General features: G+C 48.2%; 1 protein-coding gene across 1 annotated transcript in view; it reads left to right on the top strand.

The window, feature by feature from the left end:
• The window catches only part of Chsy1 (chondroitin sulfate synthase 1), a 36,176-nt gene extending 20,740 nt beyond the window's left edge, over positions 1-15,436 (top strand). The window contains exon 3 of the mRNA XM_090321331.1: positions 12,506-15,436. Within this exon, the coding sequence (XP_090177457.1) occupies positions 12,506-14,098 (1,593 nt within the window). The 3' untranslated portion in view covers positions 14,099-15,436. The remainder of the gene's footprint in view (positions 1-12,505) is intronic.
• The last annotated feature ends 10,601 nt before the right edge of the window (positions 15,437-26,037 follow it).

Here is a 26,037-nt window from a genome sequence, read left to right on the forward strand (position 1 = left end):
GCTTACGTCTGTGGTCTCTGCTTGTTTCCAAAGCTACAGGTCATTCCCACCCGAGCGGGATGCCACCTTCAGGTACTGTGAGGTTTCTCCTCGCTGTGCTGGGATCCCAACACCTGAACAACTTTTAAATATGTGTGCAGTAAGGTTCATCATATTCTGAAAAGTTCAGTGAGCTCTGACATATGCCCACTTTCCATTCGTGCCTTCCTACAAGACCATGTCACCACCTTAGAAGTCACCTCACTTACCCTTCTTGGGGGCCCTCCCCACCCCCTACTAAGTAAGGCCTTGGCAACCACTGATTCTTTCTTGTTGTTCCTAGTTTTGCCTTTTTCCAAGTGATGATTAGAGTTCAGGGAAAAAAACCACCATTTGTAGTTTCTATGCATTTAGACTCCCCTGTGCCTTTTTATACCTTGATATTTTATTTCCTTTTTAAAATTGCTTAATAGTCCACGATATTTTATTAACTGCAATACTTTTGTCTGTTCAGCTGTTGAAGAATAGTTTGGTTGCTTGCAGTTTTAGGCAGTTGCAAGTAAAGCTCCTGTAACCGTTCACATGCATGTTTTTGTGTAGACATGCGTTTTTAAGTTAACTGAGTAAATAGGAATACGGAGTAGGTCGTGTGTAAGGAAGGCTGTGCTCAGCTGAGAAATCAGTCACCCGGTTGCCTTCCAAGTAGTGGTGTGTCAGTGTTTAGGTGTTAGCATTGCATTTCATTCTAGAAGAGCATTTTAATATCCTGTTTACATTAGCCACACCTAGGTGCTTTTATTACATACTGTGTTTCTGTTTATTATTTGAATCGATGGCTCTTTCCACTTTTGTGTTTTAATAATAAGCTTGAACAAGTTTATTCCTGACTCTAATGAGGACATGGAACCATTGTTGCACTTGAGGTTGATTACACATTCTTTTCTGTTCATTTTATGGTGGTTCATGTACCTTAGGCATGTGGAATATCAATACATGATGCTTAACAATAATGGTAATGCAGAAGTTCCTAAGTCAAGTCTGAACAGCCCACGCAGATGATCACATTCCAGATTATTACAAGCCAGAGAGGGTTAGAGAAGAAGTGTGTGAGGTGTCCATTCACTTGCTCACAGTTGTTATCGTTCTACTGGCTTCAGGGTTTGAAGGCAAGTCCTCACACTTGCTGTGTTGGCTTGCTTGTGTGTGATTATTTTGGAGATGGACTCTCATGGACTTTTTTGCACAGACTGGCTTTGAACCATGACCCTGAAATCTCAGGCTTCTGAGTAGCTAGGATTATAGGTGTGAGCCATACTCACACAAACACATAAATAATTTTTAAATGCCTACTGTCTGATGTAATGTTTTGTGACAGAGGTGTGTGTGTGGGGGGAGAGATTATTAGGAAGAGCTTTCAATACTCATGTTGAATCCTCACTTAGGCATATAAATATACACATGAACATATACACTTATTTTCTGTGATACATAGTTTTTTCAGATCAGTTCTTTCACATAGGAATATGCATTTATTATTCCACTGTTGTACAGTTTTGCATTGTGTTATGTAAAATGATGGCTGCCATATGCCTTCTTAACATGTTTCAAAAATGTGACCAGTAAAAGGTACTGGCAAGCTCAGTCAAATCTCGTTAAAATATATCTTGGTTTTGAATTTTCTTTGTTTTATCCTATATGGTTCTTCCATATGATTCCCAGCTTCCCTCATACTGAGGCCTGAACTCAGGGCAGGAGCCCTCCCTGGGCTTTTTTCACTCATGGCTGAACCACATCTCCATTTCCAGCCTTTTGCTGGTCAGTTGGAGATAAGAGGACTTGCTTTCCCATATTGGCTTTGAATTATGATTCTCAGATCTCAGCATCCTGAGTAGCTAAGGATTATGAACCATTAGTACCAACTTCCCATGCTTTTGACAACAACCATCAAAATGTTGTACCAAGGTAGTAAGAGATGGGAGGAGACGTGATAGTATTGATTAGCATACACAAGGATTTTGAGAATCCTGTTAAATATTTTAATAGTACTGACAAGTCTTAGAGAAACTTAATTTCAGAGTTTCACTTTTATACTTTGTGTTAAATTTGTCGTTTAAATGGTCCTTTACTGCAAATCAGTCACAGCCCAGTGGCCTGCTTTTAACATTGATATGTTTCAACCTCAGCTCCCTCCCCTGCAGGCAAACTGGAGTGCCTCCTGTTGGGGATACCTCCCTTGGGTGAAGTTTCTGATTTGATTGTGATCTACTCTGGGAATTACACAGAAAGTATAGAAAGCTTCATTTCCCCTGCCCTTCTTCCTCCTTCTTTGACTTCATGCAACCAGGCAGTACTGTTGCATAGCAACTGGCTTTGTATTTGTTATTTTGTTTAGCATATTTTCCCCAAATGTAACAGGGATTTGTATAATAATTTCTAGTGTCTTTAACCATCAGTGATGAAAGTTTATAACTTAGTCTATTTTCTTTAAGCTAGAAAAAGATCTCTTGGCATACAAGTAGATTTAAAAAAAATAAATCTGTGTGTATTAGTAAGATGAGTGGAATTTTTAGTGTTAGGCCTTGAGTTACTTTCAATATGAAGCAGAGGCTCAAGACTTGATTTTTATGACCTGGGCACCAGTTTGAATTTGATTACTTTCTCATGAGTAGAGCGGCATTACACATGTGGACAGAAATACCAGTGAGGTGACCCTGTCTTCTGCCTTCCGTCTTCACTTTGTTCCCTTATGGGTGGTATCTGCCAGATCTCTCCACTGTGACAGTATCTCTTGATAATGTATAATTAATGTGCTCCCTGGTGGCACGTCTCTTTTCTTCATCAAGCTCACATCACTGCTCACAGGGTCCCTTGGTGTCTTGGCTGAATAGTGCCTTAGTGTTTGCCAAGCAGTGATTGGTTGGTCTAGTCATTACTTTCTAATTAACAGTAAAGGCATGTCTATTCCCATTTGTGTATTCATGTATGTTTGTGAGTGTGGACTCTTGGTGAATTTTGAGTGACTGTCAGGCTTAATAAAATGAATTACAGATTAAGCCCTTCTTACATTATACTTCTGAAAACAAAACCCTTCGATTTCCTTAACATGAGCCGCCCACCCCCTGTGATCACGCCTGTAATCCTAGCTACTTAGGAGGCTGAGATCTGATGATGGTGGTTTGAAGCCAGCCTGGGCAGTATAGTCTGTGAGACTCATCACTAATTAGCCACCAGAAAGCTGGAAGTGGGGCTGTGAGCACCAGCCTTGAGTGTAAAAGCTAAGGGACAGTGCCCAAGCCCTGAGTTCAAGTCCTACTACCAGTGCATGCATGCACACACACACACACACACACACACACACACACACACACACACACACACACACACACACACACACACCTGATAGAGCTATTTGCTCCAGTCAGCAGGAAGCTGTGCACAAATCCATGTAGATTGAAAACTAGTATGCTTATATTGAAAAGTAAATACAGAGAGCAAGGCTTTCTTAAACAACTGAAGAGTGGCTGGTGTTGGTAGTGTATACTGGATTTTCCTCTGAGTCATTGGTATGTATAGTGGTAATTTAGTGACTAGGAGACACTGTGAATTAGTGGTTATAATAAATTGATGTCATGCCCACAGCATAGCAAGCAGGAAGGCTAAATTAGGTACAGAAATAGTAGCAGGGTTTTGTCCAGGAAACCTCAAAGGATATAATGAGGCATTCCCATGTTGATTATGTTTAAAAAGAAAAAGAGAAGACAAAAGGCAAAATACTGAAACTTGAGGCTTAATAAAATGAATTACAGATTAAGCACTTCTTACATTATACTTCTGAAAATTTCTTGAGTAGATGAGGAATCTTTAAGAAGTCTTAACATAATTTCATGATTGCTTGTGGAGTATGCAATATAGCGAAAAGTTAATTGCCATGACTTTTCCCAAGTGGGAGTGTTTGCAACCTCCAGATGGTCATTTTTAGTAACTATTTCCTTTGTAATTTTTAAAAAATTTGAAATCATAGGAAACTCAACAGAAATATCTCCCCTAAACTCCCCCTGCAGGGCCCTGACCAACCCTACAGCGGCTTTGCCCTTTCTCTGGATAGTTTTCTCCTGAACCATGTGACAGTAAGTGACACATGTAATCTTTGCATTTGCCCTTACATACTTCAAAAAGCCACTCTCTCACATAAACTCAGCACACTCTCAGAGTTGGAAATGAACTGTGATACAATATTGTCTGATCTGCCAGCCTTAGACATGTCACCCTACGGTGTCTTTTATTGAAGAAAACTGAAATAAGGCGAGTCCTGGGTCCCACACAGTGCTTCATTGGTGTGTCTCGTAAGTGTGCTAGAAGTCGACTTTTTACTTGCTGTCTGTGACCTTTATCAAAAAGCGTAGGCAGGTGACTTTGGTCAAGATGCATTGCACTCATAAACTGACATGTTAAATTGAAACCCCTTGGGACAACCCTTAAAGACAATTTGAAAAAGAAAGGAAAGGCAACGGTAGGTGAGTTATCCTGCAGTGCCCTTTGAATCTCATGTTTTCTCCCGCTAGGTACATCTCAGGGAGTGCCTCGCCTCCGTGGTCCCTGACTCCCACCACTTGTCCCGTTCTCCCTGTCAGGTGACAGTTCTTCACTTTTCCTTTGTAACTCATTCATTCATTCATTCATTCATTCATTCCTATCTTAGGCTTTGACACTAAGCTCGCTCATTCCTCCTCTCACCATCATCTGCGTTTTAGCATCCACGCATGACTTTCTTCTGACCCAGGTCAGACTGCCCCTCCATGGTTCCTTTGGAGAAGATGTGGAAGGGGCCTCCTGTGGTTCAGGGGAGGCCAGGGGTGAGCAGGGAGGTGAGGAAGGTATGGCCACGAGCTGGTTGTCAGGACAAGGGGTATGGGGGAGACTCCGCAGCTGCATTTCCCAAGGTGGGGGACCTGACCCAGCTGTGGGTGCAGGCCGGAGGCAGGGAGCCTTTTCCATAGTGCTCCACAGAGCTTCCCTGCGCCCCTCGCCTGGCTGAGGTACCCCGGCGGCCGCTGCTCAGGTTCACAGCCTGCAAGAACAGCACGTGCCAGTGTGCCCGTCAGCCCGTTTACCATCTTCCCTCTCACTCTCTCTCCCGCCCTCGCTCCCCTTTTCTCCTTCTCTTCCTTTCCCTCCCTTACCTTCTTTCTCTCCCGCAGTGAAATGAGAAGGTGATTGTACAAGTAGACTGGCTTCTGAAGTGACTGCCAGTGGTGGCTCTGTCTTACCAATGCTAGATTTAGGATTTTCAGAATCTTTATTCCGTGCCATTAGAGCACCGCTTCACTGTACCCTGGTGCCTGGCAGATGGCGGGCGTCACAAAGACACTGTGAGAAGAGACTCATAGGAGAGAGGTGCGAGGGCTCTGTGACTCACAGCCAGCTGCCCATGCAGCTGTACTGCTGGTTAGAAGTGGGATAAAATGAACACTCTGGGCTCTTCGTGGTCTTTGAGAGTTCTATTTCAGGGTGTGCCAGATCTGTTTTTAGTTTCTTGAAGCTGCCTTTTACGCACAGAGCCAGACCAGCCTGGATGTGCACTGCAGAGGAAGGCTGAGGGAACGCAATGTGTGTCCGCTGCTCTTGGTACTCTCAGGTTTTTCCTTTAACCCGGGCCAAATGTTTTTAATTATTAAAAGAACTTACATAATATTTTAACTTTAAAGTGCATGTTTGTGTTATGTATGTATTGGTCAGCATATGTGGATGTGTATGTATATATATGTGGGCACTGGAATTTGAACTCAGGGCTTTGGGCTGTGTCTCTAGCCCTTTTTGCTTTCATTATTTTTCAGATGAGGGGATCTCATTTTTTTGTCTAGTCTGTACTGGACCGTGATCCTCTATTTACGCTGCTCACATGACTAGGAAGGCAAGTGACAGCTGCTACCTTCACATGGGCCTCCAGACAAGTCCCTCCCGTGTACTCCTTTGTAAGCAAGCCACCTGTTCACATAGCCCCCTGCAGCCACACAAGCCCCCGACGCTCCACTCTCCACTGTCTCCCCATGGCTGGCTTTCCTGTTAGTCCACTGAGCAGGGTTTGGAGTCAGGGTAATTGATACTGAGTGGGGTGAGTGCTCTGGGCTACCTGTTACCACGCTGTTGCTAATGGCCCTTCAGGATGGAGTCACGGTTTTTGAGACAGGGTTTTTTGCTCTGTAGTCCAGGCTGGCCTCAAATTTGTGGTCCTCCTTCCTCAGACACCCCAGGATTGAGATTACAGGTGTGGGACACCAGAACCTGCCCGCTGTAGTTTTATAAGCATGGTAAAAGACACATAATGTTCGCCATCTTTGCCGCCTAATTATAGGCACAGTATGTCGAGTGTTGTTCAGAAAGTAACACACAAAGCGGTACATCGTTATGAAGTGCTGTTCAAACCCCAGCTAGCTCATGGTTCCTATGTGGAACATAGCACATTTAGAAGGTGCCTAAATGAAAGCTAAACCACCATAACAGACACTGGACAAATGCAGTCACAGGATGGCAGGGCGTCTCTTTCTCCATCACTGGAGCATCGGGTTATCCTGTTTTACTCTTCTACTCTCTCCTGAGCAGGATGGTCTTGCAGAGATGGACTCTGGGCTGCAGCTTGGGAGGCAGAGGCAGCAGGAAGTACATCATTTCCACTCGTGCCCAGTGGGCAGGAGGCCAGGCGCCACAGAGATGGTGGACAGACTCTTCTGCATCTCCTTCTTTTCCTCTCGTGTGTTCCTCGTGGCAGGTGTTAAGTCATCTCACTCTCACTTTTGGGTGCTAGTGTGTCAGGATCAAATGTCAAAGAAGTACAATTGTGCAATGCAATTTAATTGGCTTTCAGTTTTGAAAAGCTCCTTATTTTAGAAAAAAAACTTACAACCAATATTTTCACTGGCTAGGATCCATGTTAGAAACTGCTCATCAGGGTATTCTATTTGTAGTTTTGGTTTTGTTTGCTGTATTATAATGTAATATTATATAAATGCCACAATTGGGGGTATCCTTAGATACCTGACCTAAATTTTTCTGCTCTGGAAATTTACTCTGACTGTAATAATAGATAAAACAACTTAGGAATTGTCTCAAAAAACTGCAGTGTAGACTAGCAGTAAGCCAGATGGAAAGTTCCTTGTAGCTACGTGGCTTTTAGCTTTCCCCTGCCATAATACTAAAGTTGCGAATGCATTTGTAACAAAGCCTATATTGGGGGTATCAAATGCCTTATTATTAGTTATCAAAGCTTAAATCCCCAAAAAAGGAACATAGTTTATGGGCCTGAAGTCATGTTTGTCAATAATTTGAGAGAACATTTTCATCCACCGTCTTTAGGGGAAAAGCTAAACTAGTGACATCAATGTCTTGGCAGAGATGTACACACAGAATGAAAACCAAACACGCTCCCTGTCATTGCAAGGCTGCCTGCAGCTCTCTTCCCAGCCTAGCCTCCAGACTGTGACAGACATACAGAGAGAAAGCAGAAGCAAGGCACGCACATGTAAATTCCGGCTTGGTTGCTTATGTTGCTCGCTGTTCTACAGTTCACTTCCTTTGATCTGGATCTTAGTATGGAATATTGCTTAGTGACATCAATGTGTGTGTGTGGCTTTTCTGTGCTTTTGATATTAACTGAACCCAAAGGTAACAACTGTGGTTATTTCTGAGTAGTAAGAATGGAGCCGAGTTTTCTTTTTACCTCTCCTGTGCTCTTCTGCTTTCTGCCAGTGAACATCAATGGGCACAGGGTCTCTTTGATTCCTGGCCCATCCAGTGAGTCACAAGTCTATAGTTTACAGAGTATTATGACTTTTTTTTATATATGCACTTTGAACGGTTCCTCCCTGTCATATACATGTCTTAGCTTGTCATTGTAATAAAATACCCGAAACGATCAATGTAATAAGAGGAAAGGTTTGTCTTGGCTCACAGGTCTTTAAGTTTCAGTTCATGGTTTTTTGCCTTAGAATAACCTGGAATTAGAGTGTGGGAAAGCAGCTATAGCCCTCTGTCCCCTCCAGGGTGTGTGCCTGTGCCCTGAGACCTGTCGAGCCCACCTCCGTGGTGCTGGGAGAGGTTTGAAGACAGTAGTCAGCATGTCATACTCATACAATGACATGTTGACTGGCATCCCCATGTACAATTAAAGATAATGAAATACAATGATTTTTTTTTTTTTTTGCCAGTCCTGGGCTTGAGTCAGGGCCTGTTCACTGTCCTTGGACTTTCTCAAGGCTAGAGCTCTACCACTTGAGCCTCAGCAGCACTTTTGCCTTTTTTTTTCTTTCTCTATGTATGTGGTGCCAAGGAATCCAACCCCAGGTCTTCGTGCATACTAGAAGCACTCTACCACTAGACCAAACTCCCAGCCCCAGTACAATACTGTTTAAAGAGACCCAGTGGGATTTTACACAGCCATTGGAAAGAATAATACTATGTCATTTGCAGGGAAATGGGCCTAGAACAATTCATGTTAGGTGAGGTAAGCCAACTTCAGAGAGACAAATGACACGTGTATTCTCTCATGTGGAAGCTAGATCTAAAATTTTACACTGGGACGTGATAAATGATATGGGACTGTAGACATTCACACACAGTGATCAGAAGAGGATGTTCTTAGGAGAGGAACACAAAGGCACAATGGTCACATAAATGGTCACACAAAATAATATTTACTGAAATGAACTCCAGAAAATGGAAACGAGGATTTCTTTTCTTGTTGTTTTTATTTTCTTTTTGTAATGGAGGGAGAAGGGTGAACAATGCAGCAGTGGCACTCGCTGGATACTGTGTTGAAAATGAACGATATCACTTGTGGGTGGGTGGGGACAGAAAGGAAAAACTGGGAGAGGTCAAGGGAAGGGGTGACATTGTTCAAAAAGAAATGTGCTCCTTACCTGACTTACGTAACTATAATCCTTCTGTATATCACCCCTTTTTTTGTCAGCTGTGGGGCTTAGATTCTGGGCCTGGGCACAGCCCCTGAGCTCTTCAGCTAAATGCTACCGCCCTATCCCTTGAGCCCACAGTGCCACTTCCAGTTTTCTGGTGGTTAATTGGAGATAAAAGTCTCTTGGGCTTTAGTGCTGAGCTGGCTTTGAACCTATCCTCAGATCTCAGCCTCCTGAGTAGCTAGGATTACAGGCATGAGCCATTGTACCTAGCTTATATATCACCTTTCTAATAATAATTTTAAAAAATTTAAAGAAAATAGCAATCAGAGGTGGTATAACATGGTACAGGGTATGTGTAAAGAATTACATGGTTGGGGCATAGGCTACAAAATGTTGCTTCTTAAGTCACTTCTTGCATGACCTCCCTCCCCCGTGTAGGGCAGGCTCAGAAACACATCTGTGCTAAGTTTGTGTGGCTTCTGAGAGTGTGAGTGTTGTGACATCACAGAAAATGTTGAACTTTGCGTAGGTGTAGGGGACTGTAGAAAGCCTTTCACTTCCTTGTTTTTGTGTTTTCTACCAGGTGTCTGAAGGATGAAAGGGCTCATGGGGTCAGTTTGTGGGCGTCCTACTGTGTGCTAAGGAGAAACACCCATTATGAAAAGTTTGCAGAGAGCCGGGTTACTCCAAGTTTGATTTGGTATAGTAAAACACCTGGGCCTCCACATCCAGACGCTTCCCCAGCACAGCACTGTGGGAGCGGCTCTGGTTTGCTGTGCAGTCTGCTCCTGAAGTCGCTGCTGCACTTGAGAGGCTTGCCTCCATGACAGAGCTGGGGACAGCGTTTGCCCCTTTCACGCCCTTTCCCTTTGTGGTCCAGAAGTTCCGTGAACGGGGAGGTGCTCACCCTGCTTTTGACTTTGGTCATAACACCACCCGATAAGTACCGTAACTTTGAAAGCAGCTTCTACAGGGAATCAGGCTCAGATACAAACAGAAGGCCTGGAAGGAAGAGCTTGTAGGCCATATTTGACTGCAGGTTTATTTTGGCTTCTGTTTCCTTTTTCTCTTTCCCCTTCTCCTTTCTCCTTCCTTCATCCCTCTACTAATTTGGACTGTCCACTAATACTTGAAGTTAGAAGACATTCCACAGAAGGGCCAGCTTCCTCTCAGATCTGCCGGCAGCCTGCCTGTGTTTTCCGTGTATCCTGCTCCTTCACCCCTTTTGGCCCTTGTCCAGCCCTCCTCTGTGCGTTGGTTTTAGTTTTGCTTTTGTTTTAGCCGCCCCTTAGGCTCAAACGCAGTAGCACCTAATCATAGAAGGGCTGCGTTGGGATGTAGCCCATATCAACTGGAATCTGTGGTGTGTAATGGAGGCCAGTGATGACTAGACCCTTGGACTTGTGAGTGGGAGATGAGAAGGACTCGCGAGGAGAAGGCCCCTTCTGGCTGCCCTGGAAGGAAGGTGGTGACCAGCTTCTCCCTCCTTTGTCTGGGCTCCCTTCCCTCAGGCCCTGGCCTTGGCGTTCTCCCCCTCCTGGGCATGGGGTTCCGTAAGCAAACCATACTACTTTCCTGCACCCGGGAGGAGCTAGTTCCCTACAGAAGGTTGCTGTGCTTGCTTCTTTGGCTTGAAGAGAAATGATATCCAGAGGTTCACGCGGCTACCTGAGATGGGGCACTTGTAAGGTTTGCGAGACGGGAGTTGAGATGGTTACCTGGCTGCCCTAGACACGGCTGCTGTTACTCAGGCTGCAGAATGTCTGCTTGCAGAGTCCCTGTCAGTTCACTTTGCTTTGCTGCATTATGCAGAAGCCTTGAATCCCTACCAGCAGCTTTTGCTGGACTCTGCCAAGCTCATTTAGCAATTGCTCTGAAATGGGCCAGGCTGCTCTGACAGGTGTTTAGATTTCAGAGTTGGAAGCTAATCATTCAAGGCTCATTCATACAGTGTGTGCACTCTCACCCCCCTCCCCCTGCCTTCTAAATTTACTTTTATGAATGGAATCTTTTAAAATACAAAGTGCCTATTCCTTGAAGTTAATTGGAAGAAAATTCACAAAGCCTATTAAAACTAATTAGGAGACCCCATAGGGCCATGTAGAATAAACATACCTCCTGAGAGCCAGGGATGGCCCAGTTTATGCTGTGGTCTTGGCCTAAGGATGAACAGATGCTACTTTCATTTCAAAAGTTCCTGTAGGCATGTAAGATTGTTCATTTAACCGTCTGAGTTCCCTGTAGCATTCTCAAGTCATTATTTCTGCCTTTCTTCTGTCTTGCGATTGATTTCTTTTATTGCATGCTAGTACTGAACCTTGAACTCAGGGCCTTGTGCTCTTGCTTATCTTTTTGCTGGCTGATTGGAGATAAAAGTCTCTCAGATTTGTCTGCCTGGGCTGGCTTTAAACCATTGTCCTCAGGTCTCAAGATTTCTTACTCATTAAAAAGAAGGGAGGTGTGGCTCAGGAGGGAGAGTGCCAGCCAATGAGGGAAAGCATCCACTGAACTGAGTTCAAGTCCCAGTCTCAGAATAAATTTTAAAAAATAGCAAGTATAACACAACCTTTCTTTCAATTAAACTTCAGGAGTTTAGCCAGAAGCAACTTCACTCCTGTTTAAAATTCTCAGTTCTGCTTAAAGGTGTTCAGAAGAAGCCTGTTAGTAAATACGTCTCTCCATGTTGGTGTCAGGTAAAGCCAACCTACACATCAGTCCCTGTGAACGTGATGGCCGTAGATAGCTGCAAAGCATGTCCAGAGCTCGACCCCTCGATGTTTGGGAACAGGGTGTTCCCGCACATCTGTCAGAGGTAATCAGTCATTGCAGAGCGCTCAGACGCCATGCATCACCAGGCACTCGGCAGAGGTTTCCTGCTGCCGCCTGCAGTCCACCACGCTGGCAGGGCGTTGGCAGGCAGTAGCACGGGCAGGCGTCTTAGGAGAAGACAGCCACATGGTTCTTCTTCTGGAAGGGTATGGTTTTCTTTAGTGAACGACTGGCCCCTGTTGTTGTCCAGGGTGATGTGTGTCCCCTCGGTCCTCATCAGCTGCTCAGGCCGACACGGGTCACCCCCCCCCAGTGTGCTGCCGGCCCCAGGCTTACCCACGATGTGCCCCTCCCGAGCTGGACTTGAGCCTCCCGGCCCCCCAGCCTGCCGCTCTGCACTGTCGCCCGCTGTGCCCCTTGCTTCTTCCTAGATTTGTCCCCTCCCTTGAGAGGGTCTCTCTGCAGTAGCTTCCTGGGAATGAAGGGACAGCAGGAGAAACCTGCGCCTTCAACACCTTCCTTCCCTGCCTGCTAGTGAAGCTGGGCGGGCAGTCCTCGCAGGCAGTCCTCTCGCACTTGGCACCATTTGTTCCTGGAGCTGGGAACTGCAGGCTCTGGGCTTCGGCCATGGATTGGCCCGCTGTGGCTGCTAACGAAGGCCGATCCTTGGAGCACTTGGCCAGTCACTGCTAATCTCTGGCGGCTGCTGCTAGCCGGGCCTGGTCTTGGGCCGGGCCTGGTCTCGGGCCTTGGTGCCGCTCCCCCTGAAAACTGTTTGCAGAGGTGTCTGTAGCGCCAGCCCACTGAGGAGCACTAATGCGACCTTTGCCTCTCATTTCCTTTCCCAGATGCAGCAGCTTTTTTACGAGAACTATGAACAGAACAAGAAGGGGTACATCAGAGATCTCCACAACAGCAAGATTCACCGCGCCATCACATTGCACCCCAACAAGAACCCGCCCTACCAGTACAGGCTGCACAGCTACATGCTCAGCCGCAAGATCGCCGAGCTGCGCCACCGCACCATCCAGCTCCACCGCGAGATCGTGCTGATGAGCAAGTACAGCAGCACGGACGCGCGCAAGGAGGACCTGCAGCTGGGCATCCCGCCGTCCTTCATGCGCTTCCAGGCCCGCCAGCGCGAGGAGATTCTCGAGTGGGAGTTCCTGACGGGGAAGTACCTGTACTCGGCCGTGGACGGCCAGCCGCCCCGGAGGGGGATGGACTCAGCGCAGAAGGAGGCCCTGGACGACATCGTCATGCAGGTGATGGAGATGATCAACGCCAACGCCAAGACTCGAGGGCGCATTATCGACTTCAAGGAGATCCAGTACGGCTACCGGCGTGTGAACCCCATGTATGGCGCCGAGTACATCCTGGACCTGCTGCTCCTGTACAAGAAGCACAAAGGCAAGAAGATGACGGTCCCCGTGCGGAGGCACGCCTACCTCCAGCAGACCTTCAGCAAGATCCAGTTCCTGGAGCACGAGGAGCTGGACGCGCAGGAGCTGGCCAGCAGAATCAACCAGGACGCCGGCTCCCTGTCCTTCCTCTCCAACTCCCTGAGGCGGCTCGTCCCCTTCCCGCTCCCTGGGGCCGCGGGCGAGCGCCGAGAGCCCAAAGATAGGAAGATCAACATTCTCATCCCTCTGTCTGGACGTTTCGACATGTTTGTGAGGTTCATGGGAAACTTCGAGAAGACCTGCCTCATTCCAAATCAGAACGTGAAGCTCGTAGTGCTGCTCTTCAACTCGGACTCGAACCCCGACAAGGCCAAGCAGGTAGAACTGATGAGAGACTACCGCGCCAAGTACCCGAAGGCTGACATGCAGATTTTGCCCGTGTCTGGAGAGTTCTCCAGAGCGCTAGCCCTGGAAGTGGGCTCCTCTCAGTTTAATAATGAGTCTTTGCTGTTCTTCTGTGACGTGGACCTCGTGTTCACGACGGAATTCCTACAGCGGTGTCGAGCAAACACGGTTCTTGGCCAACAGATCTATTTCCCGATCATCTTTAGCCAGTATGACCCAAAGATTGTCTATAGTGGCAAAGCTCCCAGTGACAACCATTTTGCCTTTACTCAGAAAACCGGCTTCTGGAGAAACTATGGCTTTGGCATCACGTGCATCTATAAGGGTGACCTTGTCCACGTGGGGGGCTTCGACGTGTCCATCCAGGGCTGGGGGCTGGAGGACGTGGACCTCTTCAACAAGGTGGTGCAGGCGGGCTTGAAGACCTTCAGAAGCCAGGAGGCAGGCGTGGTGCACGTGCACCACCCCGTCTCCTGTGACCCCAACCTGGACCCCAGGCAGTACAAGATGTGCTTGGGGTCCAAGGCCTCTACCTATGGGTCCACGCAGCAGCTGGCGGAAATGTGGCTAGAAAAGAACAGCCCGAGTTACAGCCGAGGCAGCAGCAACAATGGTTCCTCAAGAACAGCCTAGCGTCCAGCTCTGCTGGACATGATGTTTTTAATTACCTAATTTATTTTTCAAAAATGTTTTGTATGATCAGTTTTCAAAGTCCATGCAAGGATATATTTTCCAAGTGGTTTTCTTACAGAGAACTCCTTTAACATTGAGATTTTTGAACAAGAAAATGTGATCAGTGTTTGCCTTTGAATTCTACTTCTTGCTGAACATCATGAAGCAGACCTTGCTTCCTTCTGACTTGAAGCGAACCTGCCGAACAAACAGAACTTGTGTTTCCCTTTTTTTTTTTTACATTTCCTGCTCAGACCTCTTCTCCACAGTCCTTTGGCAGAAAGCCCGAACATTCCTACAAAGTATTATTGTAACAAAACACTGTAACGCCGGTCAACCTTCTGTTGTCATTGTTAAACCTTGCACAAATTCTACCTTTTGTCTTCTTTTTTTTTAACAACCCTTTTGTGTAAACCATCTCAAGGTCCAGTTACAAAATAAGGAAATGTGATCATAACTAGTATCATTCTCCACAGGCCAGCTTTCCAAAGCTGATCATTTTCCCCACGCTGGCCCCCTCCCACTGTTGTGGGCCTCGCCCACCATGGTCAGGTAGGGTCTTGGGGGTGGGGGAGGGAATGTTTGGTGACAGCTGGATTCCAGTCCTAATTTTCTATAGGTCCCTAAAGGGCCTACCTTTAACTCTCAAGAAAAAAAAAAAAAATCCTGACCTTTCCCTTTAGTGGAGACAATATTACTGTTTAGAATGACAGAGGAGAATTGTAACGGTTCTAATGTATGTAAGCTAAACAAGCAAACAAAAGCCCCTTAAGGAACATGGGGGGTGCTGACTTCCTCCTGTCTCTGATACCTTAGTGGAGATGATTACTTCATTTTTAATTGCTGTTTGGTTTTATCCTTTGTATCTGAGATACCTTTAATTTATTTAATATCCATTGTGTAGAGCTCTGCCATTTCTTGAGTTCCTGTTAGCTCTTAGTATTTATGTGTACCAGGGTTGTGTCTTATTTGCAGTAAATTGATCTCCAAAGATTTTCCTTTTGCAAACGTTTTCCTACCCCTCCTTAATTTTTACATTCCTGTTTTACTAAATATTAAGTGTTCTTGGACAATTTCGGTGCTCATGTGTTTTGGGGACAAAAGTGAAATGAGTCTCATTACACCAGAATGTTTGTTTTCAACTCACAGATCAAATGTGCCTTAATAATTTTTTTTTCATTTAGATGTCAAGCAGTTGGTAGATTCGCCATTTTCAGTGCAATCGTTGGAGATCTTATTTGTAAGTAGTGTATTGCTCATCTGGAGAAATAAACCAGTGAACAATATTTTTCTATTGGACTTTCCAGGGTCGTTTTGTCTCATTATTTCTGTTAGCTGAAGAACTGCATTAACACGAGGTGAACACAGAACTTACAAGTTTTCAGGTGGTCTGGAGGAAACATCGCTGGGGGGTGCGTGGAGTCTACCCTGGCGCAGGCTGCCTTCTGCCCAGCTGGTCTGGGGGTTGGGGAGGGATAAGTGAGTGAATGCATGACCCATGATGTCTCGTCAGCAGACTTTAGTGGAGGACAGTGACACTCCCTGAAAAGTGTGCCCAGTGAGATGCCCTCCAGTGGTGCCGGCTGAAAGAATCGCTGTCCTTGTGCTAATTGCTATTTGTTCTGGGGAAGTGTCCAGTTGTTTCTTGGAGACACAGCTTATCACTGTTCTCCTGTGAGGACGAGCGTCATCCACAGCTTGATGAAACAAGATGGGTTTCCCCTCTGCCAGCTGCACCACCACTCAGGGTGTTGGGGTTGGTTGGTTAGTTGATTTTTGTTGATCTTGAGGTTTGAACTCAGGGCCTGGGCACTGTCCCTGATCCACCACTTTGAGCCACAGCTCCACTTCTGGTTTTCTGGTGTTTAATTGAAGATAAGAGTCTCGCAAATTTTCCTGCCTGGGTGGGTTTTGAGCCACAATTCTCAGATCTCAGCTTCTGGAGTAGCTAAGATGACAGGCGTGAGCCACTCGTTCCCAGTTGTTCTTTTGGGGTTTGATTTGCTTTGGTTTTGTGCTATGTCAGGGAGATATCAAATATTTAGACCCCAGGTCCAAAGTCCAGAAGTTGCAGGTTAGATCTGACCACTTGTTCCCATATGACCAAGAGATACAGTGAAGGGCAGAGAAAGGAGGTTTAGTCAAGGCAGCCTGGGAGGACGCCACTTCAGGACGTTGTCCGCCATGTGGCTGGTGGACCATTTGTTATCTCCTTATTACTGGAACAGAACAGGAACCTGGAGACCGCCTGCGTTTTGGGCTGTTTGCTTTAAGATGATAAGAAGACAGTGCCTGTTTGAGGGGCTGTTGGCCTTCCACACAAGATACCTGTCACTGAATCTTGTCTTTTCCTCTGGCAAACAAGGCGAGTGCAGCAGAGAATAGCTCAGATCAAAGGGCACAGATGCAACGTGGAGGACTTTAGTTAACTACCAAACCCAGCAAAAGCATTGTTTAAATGAAGTTGCCTCTTGCAAGGCCTGGCTTCACATCACAATCCTCAGATCTCAGTCTCTGGAGTAGCTGGGATTATATGCATGAGCTACTGGCACCTGCCTTGTAACTCAGTGTGGATGGGCTCAAATATACAAGCAGAGTGAGTGGCAGACACAGCCCTCGTGACCTTCAGTCCCACAAAGGTGACCCTCAGAAGACTACTGTCCCCTGGGCCATTTGCCAGAGATTGAGGAGTCTCGTTAGAGACTGCCATGTCTAAAGTCCCTTCCTGCGAGCCTCCTGCCCCCACATGGACTCCTCCTTCCCTGGGGAATTAGGCTGTATTACCACTGTACAAGTGCTGTAATCTGCTGTAAAGAAGCTTATGTGCCACACAACAGCCGGGAACCATCTGAGGGTGGGGTGTCAGCTATGGGGGCTGTGCAGGGCTGTCCCCATCTCAGGGGCTTTGCAAGGCTTCAAAAAGACCCTTCTTTCTGCCAACTTGTGAATGTGGTGCAAACTCTTAAGGTTGCAGGCAATAGAAATGTGTCTCCTGGCCAAATGCTGGTGGTGGCTCACGCCTGTAATCCTAGCTATTCAGGAGGGTGAGATCTGAGAATCTCAGTTCAAAGCCACCCCCAGTCAGAAAAGTCTGTGATATTCTTAATCTTCAATGAACCTGCAAAAAGCCAGAAGTGGAGCTCTGACTCAAGTGGTAGAGCACCCAGGCTCTGAGTTCAAACCTCAGCACACACGTGTCTCACTTAGTTTTCTGGTGCTTTACAGAGACAGAGGGGGATGGGGGCCAGGGAAGGGAATGAAGGGGAAGGCTGGGTACAAGTCCTCAACCGGAAACCATACGTCTTCACCAGAAAACCACACAGCCAACCATATTTGGGGCTGTCTTGTTCATTTGAACCACTTAAGTCTGTCACCAGATACTTTTCCACTGCATTTAGCACACAGTTCATTGCACTCCAGTTAGGAAAATCTTCACAATTTACTAATCCAGGCAAATAAAATGATAAAATTGTGTCCTTTAAAAGAACATTCTAGCTAGATATCTTTTGAAAGAGCTGACCTGCCTGACTGCTTTCTAATGAAAAAAAAAATTGATCAAATCATCGAATGGTGCAGTGAGTCAAGCTCTATAATCGACTTCAGTGGAGCTGGTGTGACCTGTAATAAATGTCTCTCCCTGAAGTAGTCTGGCACAGGGAAGCTGACATGGCCCCTGGACTTTCGTGATTGGTCACCAGTCGTGGGGTAGGACACCACTTTGCCAGCTCAACACACGTGGCCTGTCGCTCCATGTACATTCCCCACTGGGGAAAAGAAAATGCCTAGCCAGACTTCCATGGGACCTTTAAAGTCATTCATTCTGAAGGAAATCCAGGTCTTTTGTTAGTCCAAGCTTCTGCTTTCCTAGCTAAAAGGGACTCATTGATATGCTCCAAAGCCTGGCCCAGATTGTGCAGCCTGAAGCTAGAATGAGCTCTTTCTAAAAGTGCACTTTAAAACCATCTCCTTAGGTTGTGAAGGAACCACTTCTGATTTTTAAGTGAGTTCATTTCATTGTAAATGACGATGGAACCACACTTCAAAACAAAACAAAACACCCCCACGTGTTCAGCTGGCCCTCTGTTTCAGGGGATTCAATCAACCTCAGACTGAAATCTCAGGGTATAGAAGACACAACTGTATCTACTGAATGTGGACAGGCCTTGTCATTATTCAAGCAATGCTACTAAACAACTATGAGCATGTGTGTTAATTGGCTCGTGTGTGTGTGTGTGTGTATGCACGTGTGCCAGTGCTGGGGCTTGAACTCAGGGCTTAGGCACTGCCCCTGAGCTATTGTGCTCAAAGCTAGAAATCTACCTGTTAAGCCATAGCTCCATCTCTACCTTTTGTGGTAGTTAGCTGGAGTTAAGAGCCATGCCTGGGCTGGCTTTGAACCATGATCCTCAGATCTGGATCGCCTGAATAGCTAGGATTATAGGTGTGAGCCACTCACTCCTGGGTTTTGGCCTCACCTGGACGACATGTCACGTCACTGTCTATAAAGGTAGTAGATGGCTGTGATTTGAGTCCCAGGACTTGGAGACTTCGAATGATGGAGGGAAGATGGTGTGTCTGTGGTGTGGGAGGCCCTGGTCATGCCAGGGGCATTTCCTGGAGTGCAGGTGTCCCTAGCAGGCTCCCTGGTGACTGCCCCTCGAGGCCTGGAGCAGCTCTCGGGAGCAGCGGCTCGCCCTGCCCTCCCTGCAGAACATGCAGTTTTCATTATGATTCATAGGCTTTCTTTAAAATTCGGTTTGGAGACCAGCCTTCCAGAAAATGCTAGCCAGGCCCAGGATAGCCACGATGGGCTGTCAGCTCAGCCACGGAGTGGGCCACGTCCCCAGGCGGATGTGACTTGGATGTTCCATCTGTGTGGCAGGCCCAGAAGGCCCTGTCCAGCCCTAGTCCAGCTCCGTCCAGCCCCAGCTGGTTTCCTGTGAGTCTGCCAGGAATGACCAGCAATGCTGGTGAGTGGCTTAGCTCGCCCAGAATCAGATCTCTCCTGCCAGATTTCCCCAGGCGCGAGGAAGGCACTCGGCTTCCACCTCCCCTCTGACTTGGGCACCTCCCCCAGGTGTCCTCTTCCTGCTTTGGTTCAGGAGTGCATGGCCTTCCTGCACCGTAGAGGGGCACGGTAGCAGGCCTCTCCTTTCTCATGTCTGCCTTTCTCCAACGTCTAAAGGCCATCGGTTACAAAGGAGAAGAAAAAATCCCTAAGCCTCGTGATTCAGGAGAAAATGTGACATGGAGGGTCTTTTGTAGGGTTGCTATTGAAGTGCTGGACAGGGTACCAGCGGCTCACGCCTGTTATCCTAGCTGCTTACGAGGCTGGGATCTGAAGGCTGCAGTTCAAAGCCAACCTAGGTAGGAAAGTCTGCGACACTCTAATCTCCAAAATCTACCAAAAAATAATTTAAAAAAACCCTTGGAAGTAGAACAGTGGTTCAAGTGGTAGAGCACTAGCCTCGAGCAAAAGAAGTTCAGGGACAGTGGCTAGGCCCTGAGTTCAAGCCCCAGGACTGGCGCACAAAAATCAAATAAGTGAAAGAAGATAAAGTAAAATAAGCCTGGCACCAGTGGCTCATGCCTATAATCCTAGCTACCCAGAAGGCTGAGATCTAAAGGCTGTGATTCAAAGCCGGCCTGGGTAGGCAAGTCTGTGAGACTCATCTCCAACTAACTACCAGAAAACTGGAAGTGGTGCCGTGGCTCAAGTGGTAGAGTACTAGCCTCAAGCTTAAGAGCTCAGGGACAGTGCCCAGGCTAAGAGTTCAAATCCCATGACTGACCAAAATTACATAAATAAAATGAAATGCTGTCCATTGTCTTAACATGAACTGTGAAATGTTAAAGCTGGCAGATGTGGAAGCGGAAGCATAATTCATCCTTGAGACAAGAAACCACTGTGCCAGGTTCTGAAAGGCAATCTAGTATCCCATTACTGCCAATCTAGGAGTTTTGCCAAACTCCAGGTAAACCAGCCCTGAGGGTGGCACTGTGCCAGCACTTCTGCCTGTGACACATGCTGTCTGACTGTGCCTCCAGACAAAATTGTACCCCTCGAAATATCTGGGGTGGAGCCAAAACAAAGGGCAGCGATTTACCAGGCTGTGGGCATGACCCTGTCTCATTGAAATCAGCAACCTGTAGCTAGATGACCCTATGAGAATGTGGGTAAAGGGATGTGAGAAAGCGAAAAGGTGGTGGCTTCCTCCTGAAATCCAGCTACTCAGGAAGCTGAGATCTGAGGATCATGGTGATAGAGCACTAGCCTGAAGCAAAGTCAGGGACAGTGCCCAGACCCCGAGTTCAAGTCCCATAACCAACCATAAAAGGAAAAAGAAAGTTTTTTTTTTTTTAAAGGACAAAGAGTGGAGTTCTCCGAATGGTTTGGTTTGGCACTGCAACAGCCAGGAAGACTTGGGTTTGAGTCACTGGTGGCCAGAGCCACAGGAACCGGCTCTCAAAGCCTGACTTCAAACTGCAGCCAGTGACATCATGTCAGGGGCCTGAAATTGTACAAGGCAGAGAGTTACCCTAAAGGAAATGGTAAAGGCTTCAAAGAGGAGTTTATTTATTATGCTGGCACGTGGGCTTGAACTCAGGGCCTGGACACTATCTCTGAGCTTTGTCACTCAAATCTGACCCTGTTGTACTTGAGCCATATGCAACTTCTGGCCTTTTTTTTTTTTTGCTAGTTCATTGGAGGTTAAAGTTCTCGCAGACCTTTCCGCTTGAGCTGGCTTTGAACTTCAACCCTCAAATCTCCGCCTCCTGAGTAATTAGGATTACAGGCGTGAGCCACGGGTGGGTGCTTGGCTTGAGTTTGCGTTTGTATTTCAAGTCCCATTGGTCAGCACAGCACGGGGGTGGACCTGCTCTGCAGATGATGAACTAGTCCTTGTGCCGTCTTCCTGCCTGCAGCTGGAATCCTGGACTGACTCCCTGGGCACAATGATACGTCACCTGACCAGTCTAAAGAAGGAGTTGACCCAGCTGGCACTCGCTCCTGTCTAGGTCCATTATAACGCCACTCCCTACACGGTCCCTTCCCCAACTGCAGCAGCTGGGCACTTCCATCCAGATTTCTTGGCCCTGCTGCTGACCAGCTCTCACCTTCTTCCCAACCTCATCTGTGCTCAGTAACCCCCGCCCTGGGCCTGTACCCCACCCACCCACCCTTTCCCCTCACTGAAGAGGGACTCTTCTGGGCACAGTATGGTCACCTCGTTCCTCTCTGAGTACTCTTGGAGAGGGAACAATGTCACCCTGACTCCTCCAGCCTGAGGCAGAGTTTGGGATGTGCCTTCCTACCCCATCTTCAGCTCTTTTTTGCTGTTGGGGGCTTCAAGTCCCTAACTGGTGACGTCACACCTCCATCTTGATCATCTAGCTGCCACCTAGAGCTGGCCTCATTCAACAATGGGCTGCACCAGGGCTCTGGTCATGGGGTACAGCTAGTGTTAGTTCCCCTTAAGTTCTCTGTGGGAACTCCCCTCTTATTTGTATCTCCCAGGATGCAGTGCAGACTCCTGAGGCCTTGCACCAAGGGGATTGAGGATACTGAAAAAAATATATATTATGAACTGAATGACCCAGACAAAAGAAGTCCAGTGTCTCACGGTCCTGGAGACTGAGAGTCCAAGGTCAAGGTGTCTGTGCATTGATTCCTTCTGGGGCTGAGTGGGAAGGAGCTGTTCCAGACCTTTCTCTGGCTTGCGGATGGCTCTTCTCACTGCATCTGTCTCCTTACATCCTCTCCTCTCCATGCCCTGTGTCTATGTCCACATCTCACATTTGCATATTGGATGGAGGCCCCGCCTACTCCCTCTGACCTTCCGGTTCACTGATTACCTCCACCAGCAAAAGCAGGAAGTAGAGCTGTGACTCAAGTGATACAGGGAAAAAGCCAAGTGAGAGTGTAAGGCCCTGAGTTCAAGCCCCAGTACATGCACACATGCACACACACCCATGTGAAAACTCTTAGAGCAGACAGGCCTGGTCCCCTCCTTTCTCACTTAGCCTTCCCTGAGGCCTGGGATCCCCACATCTCTTTATCTGTTGTTTGAGAGCCTTGGAGAGGCTTCAGAGAGTAGGGAGAGACAGGAGAATCCGATCCCTTTATCTCCAGTGCCCAGGCCAGGCCCAGAGATGGGGCCCTTGCCCGCTTTCCTCTCACTGATCTGTACCCGGATGAGGCCTTGCTGGACCAGAAATGGCTCTCCAGATCCCTGGGGGTGAAGGGGGACTGGAGGGGGGGTGGCTCTGCTCTGCTCTGCCCTTTGGGGACATCTTGGATACTGAGCGGTCCTCTGTGGCCGGCAGCCTGGGATTGGAGCCATGTGCTTCCTAGCGAGGGTTTCTTGTTCCCCTCCTGGCAGGTGCTGGCCAGGGATGACACAGACGCCTTGGTCCCTGCGGTCACTCCGAAGCTTCCATTCCATCTCTGGCCAGGTCCCAGGAACTGGCTGCATACCCCTCAGAGCCTTCTCATTTGGTGTTTGCAGAGGGCCTACTGCAGCCAGGGCCCGGTGACCTGGGACGGCAAACTGCACCACAATGCTTCTGTACAGACGGCCCGCGGGCCTGGCTTCCCTGTCTCCCTCAGTTAAAAAAAAAAAGGGGGGCTGGGAGTTTGGCCTAGTGGTAGAGTGCTTGCCTAGCATGCATGAAGACCCGGGTTCGATTCCTCGGTACCACATACATAGAAAAAAGCCAGAAATGGTGCTGAGGCTCAAGTGGTAGAGCTCTAGCCTTGAGAAAGTCCAAGGACAGTGCTCAGGCCCTGAGCTCAAGCCCAGGACTGGCAAAAAAAAAAAAAGATTTTCTGTGCTGATACTGAGGCTTGAACTCAGGACCAGGGACTATCCCTTAGCTTCACTCAAGGATAGCACTCTACACTGGAGCCACCGCTCCACTTCTGGCTTTTTGCTGGTTCATTGGAGAGAAGGGTTTCCCTGGCTTTCCTGCTCGGGCTGGCTTTGAGCCACGATCCTTAGATCTCAGCCTGAGTAGCTAGGATTGCAGGCTGAGCCGCCCTGGTGCCCAACAGACTGGTTTTTGTTCTTCTTTTTTTAACCAAAGAAAGGTATATGTAAAATTTTCCCATTATCTGGCACTGGTAGCTCATGCCTATATTACCAGCTACTCAGGAAGCTGAGATCTGTTACATCCCATGTCCAATTAACTAGCAGAAAGCCACCATGCTGGAGGGGTGGTTTACATGGTAGAGCACCTGTGTAGCAAGTGGGGAGGAAGGAAAGAAAGACGGAAGGAGAGGGGAGAGTGGGGAAGGAGGGAAGGAAGGAGGGCCGGAGTGTGGCTGGTCAGCAGAAGGTCCTTCGGCCCAGCCTGTGGCCTCCATGGCAGCAGGCCCAGTGCCAGTCCACGGGGCCCAGCTCTGTTGTCCTCCTGTCACCTGCATCAATAAGGGGCTCCGAAGCGGGGCATGGTCCGCTGAGCTCTCACACAGCACCCTTGTGTTTATGGGGGGACACACAGTGGGTTCCACGGTCAGTTTGGCAGAGGGCCCCCCTGTAAAGATTCTGTGTGGGAATTTGCCCTCCACTTCTTGTTTTAAGATAAGAACAGCGCAGGAAAGGCTCCCCAGACTCTTTCTTGGCAGTCCCAGTCTTCGTAGTCCGGGAACATTCTGTTTGAGGGAGGAGGGCTGGCCGGAAGCACTGCAGCCTTTAGGACTGATAAGGTTTTCTAGGGTCTGCTCTGGCCAGCTTAAGAGCACCTGGTGGAAGCCCTGGACAGGGGCCGTGGGCAGCAGGGCTGCATGGCCCCGGAAGAACTGGCCATTTCTAGACACTGAGCAGGACCCCAGGCCTGCTCTTCAGATACCCAAAAGGGCTCAGTGACCTCCACAGAGGCCTGTGGAGGACATGAGAGGGACGTCACTTCTCAGGGAATTCAGGCATTCATGTCAGACAAAGCACAAACTATTTCTGGGATGGAGAGTCTGTACCTGGTGTCAGAGGCCAGCTCGCTGTCCCCACATCAGCCACCACACTGGGGCTTCTCGGGTCAGCAGAGTCCAGGTCACTTTCCTAGCTGCTCCCCCCCCCACCTCTAGTCACATGGTTTCCTATCCTCTTCTCACAGCTGGACTTGAGCAGCTGGCTGGCAATCACTGCAGTGTGAGTCAGGACACAGCAGCTTCTTTCCACACCTGGACTGTCATCAAATAAAATCAAAGGCAAGGTAAATGGCCTGTGGGCTCAGAGCTCCAACTGGAGTGCAGGAGATGTGAAGCCCGGACCCAGGCTCTACAATGTGTTCTAATGACCTTTGCCGGAGGTGCCGGCTGCCTTCGATCTGCTGGGCTCCCATCCAGGTCCGCTGGGGCATGAAATCACCAAGTTTTGTCTGCCTAATTAACAGTCACCGATGTAGTGTGTCTTGGATGTGTTTCTTATTATTTCTGATGAGTAGCTGGCATTTCCAGAAACTGCTTCCTAGATTCTTGACTCCCACCCCATTCCAGCTTCTGGGAAAATGATGTTTTAATGATCCTGTATAGCTGCCTCTTTTCCTTATTAGCTGCCTCTTTTCTTAATTAGTTGCTTATGCAAGCATTTTATCCTCCCCTCCTCCCTCCCCGTAGATACAAATCAACAATTTCCAAACCCTCTTTGATGAACCAACCCACTATGCTACCTAACCTTGCCAAGTCCCCAGCTGGAGGCCTAATAAACTTCCACATAGCCTCAAGAGTAATTTGGATAAGAACTGTCGCTTCCAGAAAATCACTCAGCACGTGTGAGTTCCTGCAAGCATTCCTCACCTCCCTTGCCTGGAAATCCCTGCTTCCGTTTCCTGCTTCTCTTGCCGCTAGGTTTGTAGGTATCACTGGGTTCTTGATTCTTCTTTTCCCCCGGTGTTATGCCTAGAATCTTAGCAGCTCAGGAGGCTGAGCCCTGAGGGTTGAGATTTAAACCCTACGGGAGCAGGTAAGTCAGTGACACTTTTGCCTCCAGTTAACCAGTGGGAAAGCTGGCATCTCTGGCGACAGCCCTTCCTTCATCTCTGGGTCTTTTTTGGTCCAGTCACTTTCTTCCTCAGACTGTGACTGGCCATCAGGATTTGTCCTCTTGCTGGGCTTCCAGCCAACCTGAAGGAGACTGAGGGAGTCAGCCTGCTTCTAAGGCCAGGCGTGGCCTGGGCCTGGCTCGCTCGCACAAATGCGGTGTTCAAATATTTATTTTTAGTGGCTGCCAGTTAAATAGCAGCCTTCATTTCAGCGGGAGCGATCCTGAGAAGTAAAAATAAATCAACGCTTCGCCTGGCCAGTCGATCCTCCCAGACCTGCTGGGTGGACCCTGGTCCAGTGCCCTGGAGTCTAGGGCAAGTGGTGGGCAGTGGGTGGAGGGAACACAGTGCAGCCAGGCAGCTGGTGACCACAGCCCTTCCCGCGGTACCAGGCCTCTGTGCCAGCTGTCCACGCTGGGTTCCTCCATGGCCAGCCCGGCAGCCAGGCTTCACCTGGGCACACTCCTGACCCAAGGCCGCTCAGAGAGGCCAGAGGGCTGGCTGCGCTTCCTATTGTCTCTGGGGACTTGGGGGGGGGGACACCCCAGCCTGAGATGGGTATATACCAGAAGTAGGGAGCAAGCACTCTGGTAAGCCAAGCACACTGCCTGGAAACCCCAGCCACATCTCCTCCCAGGTCACCAGGTCTGCCAGCCCCACGGGGCATAACTTTTCTTGTTCAAGGCTGGGCTCCTTGGAGGAACCCTGGTGAGGCAGACCTTCTTGGCTTCTGCCTTAACCCATGCCCAGCACACCTCAGCTACCAACTGTCAACTGCAGCGGGGGCGCGGGGTGGGGGTGTCACACCTAAAACCAAATGCTGAGGATGGAGAGGTTGAGGGTAGGGCTGGCTGTAAGTT

Source organism: Megascapheus bottae, chromosome 30 (assembly GCF_031878675.1).
Source record: "Megascapheus bottae isolate mThoBot1 chromosome 30, mThoBot2.hap1, whole genome shotgun sequence".
Classification (NCBI taxonomy): Eukaryota; Metazoa; Chordata; class Mammalia; order Rodentia; family Geomyidae; genus Megascapheus; species Megascapheus bottae.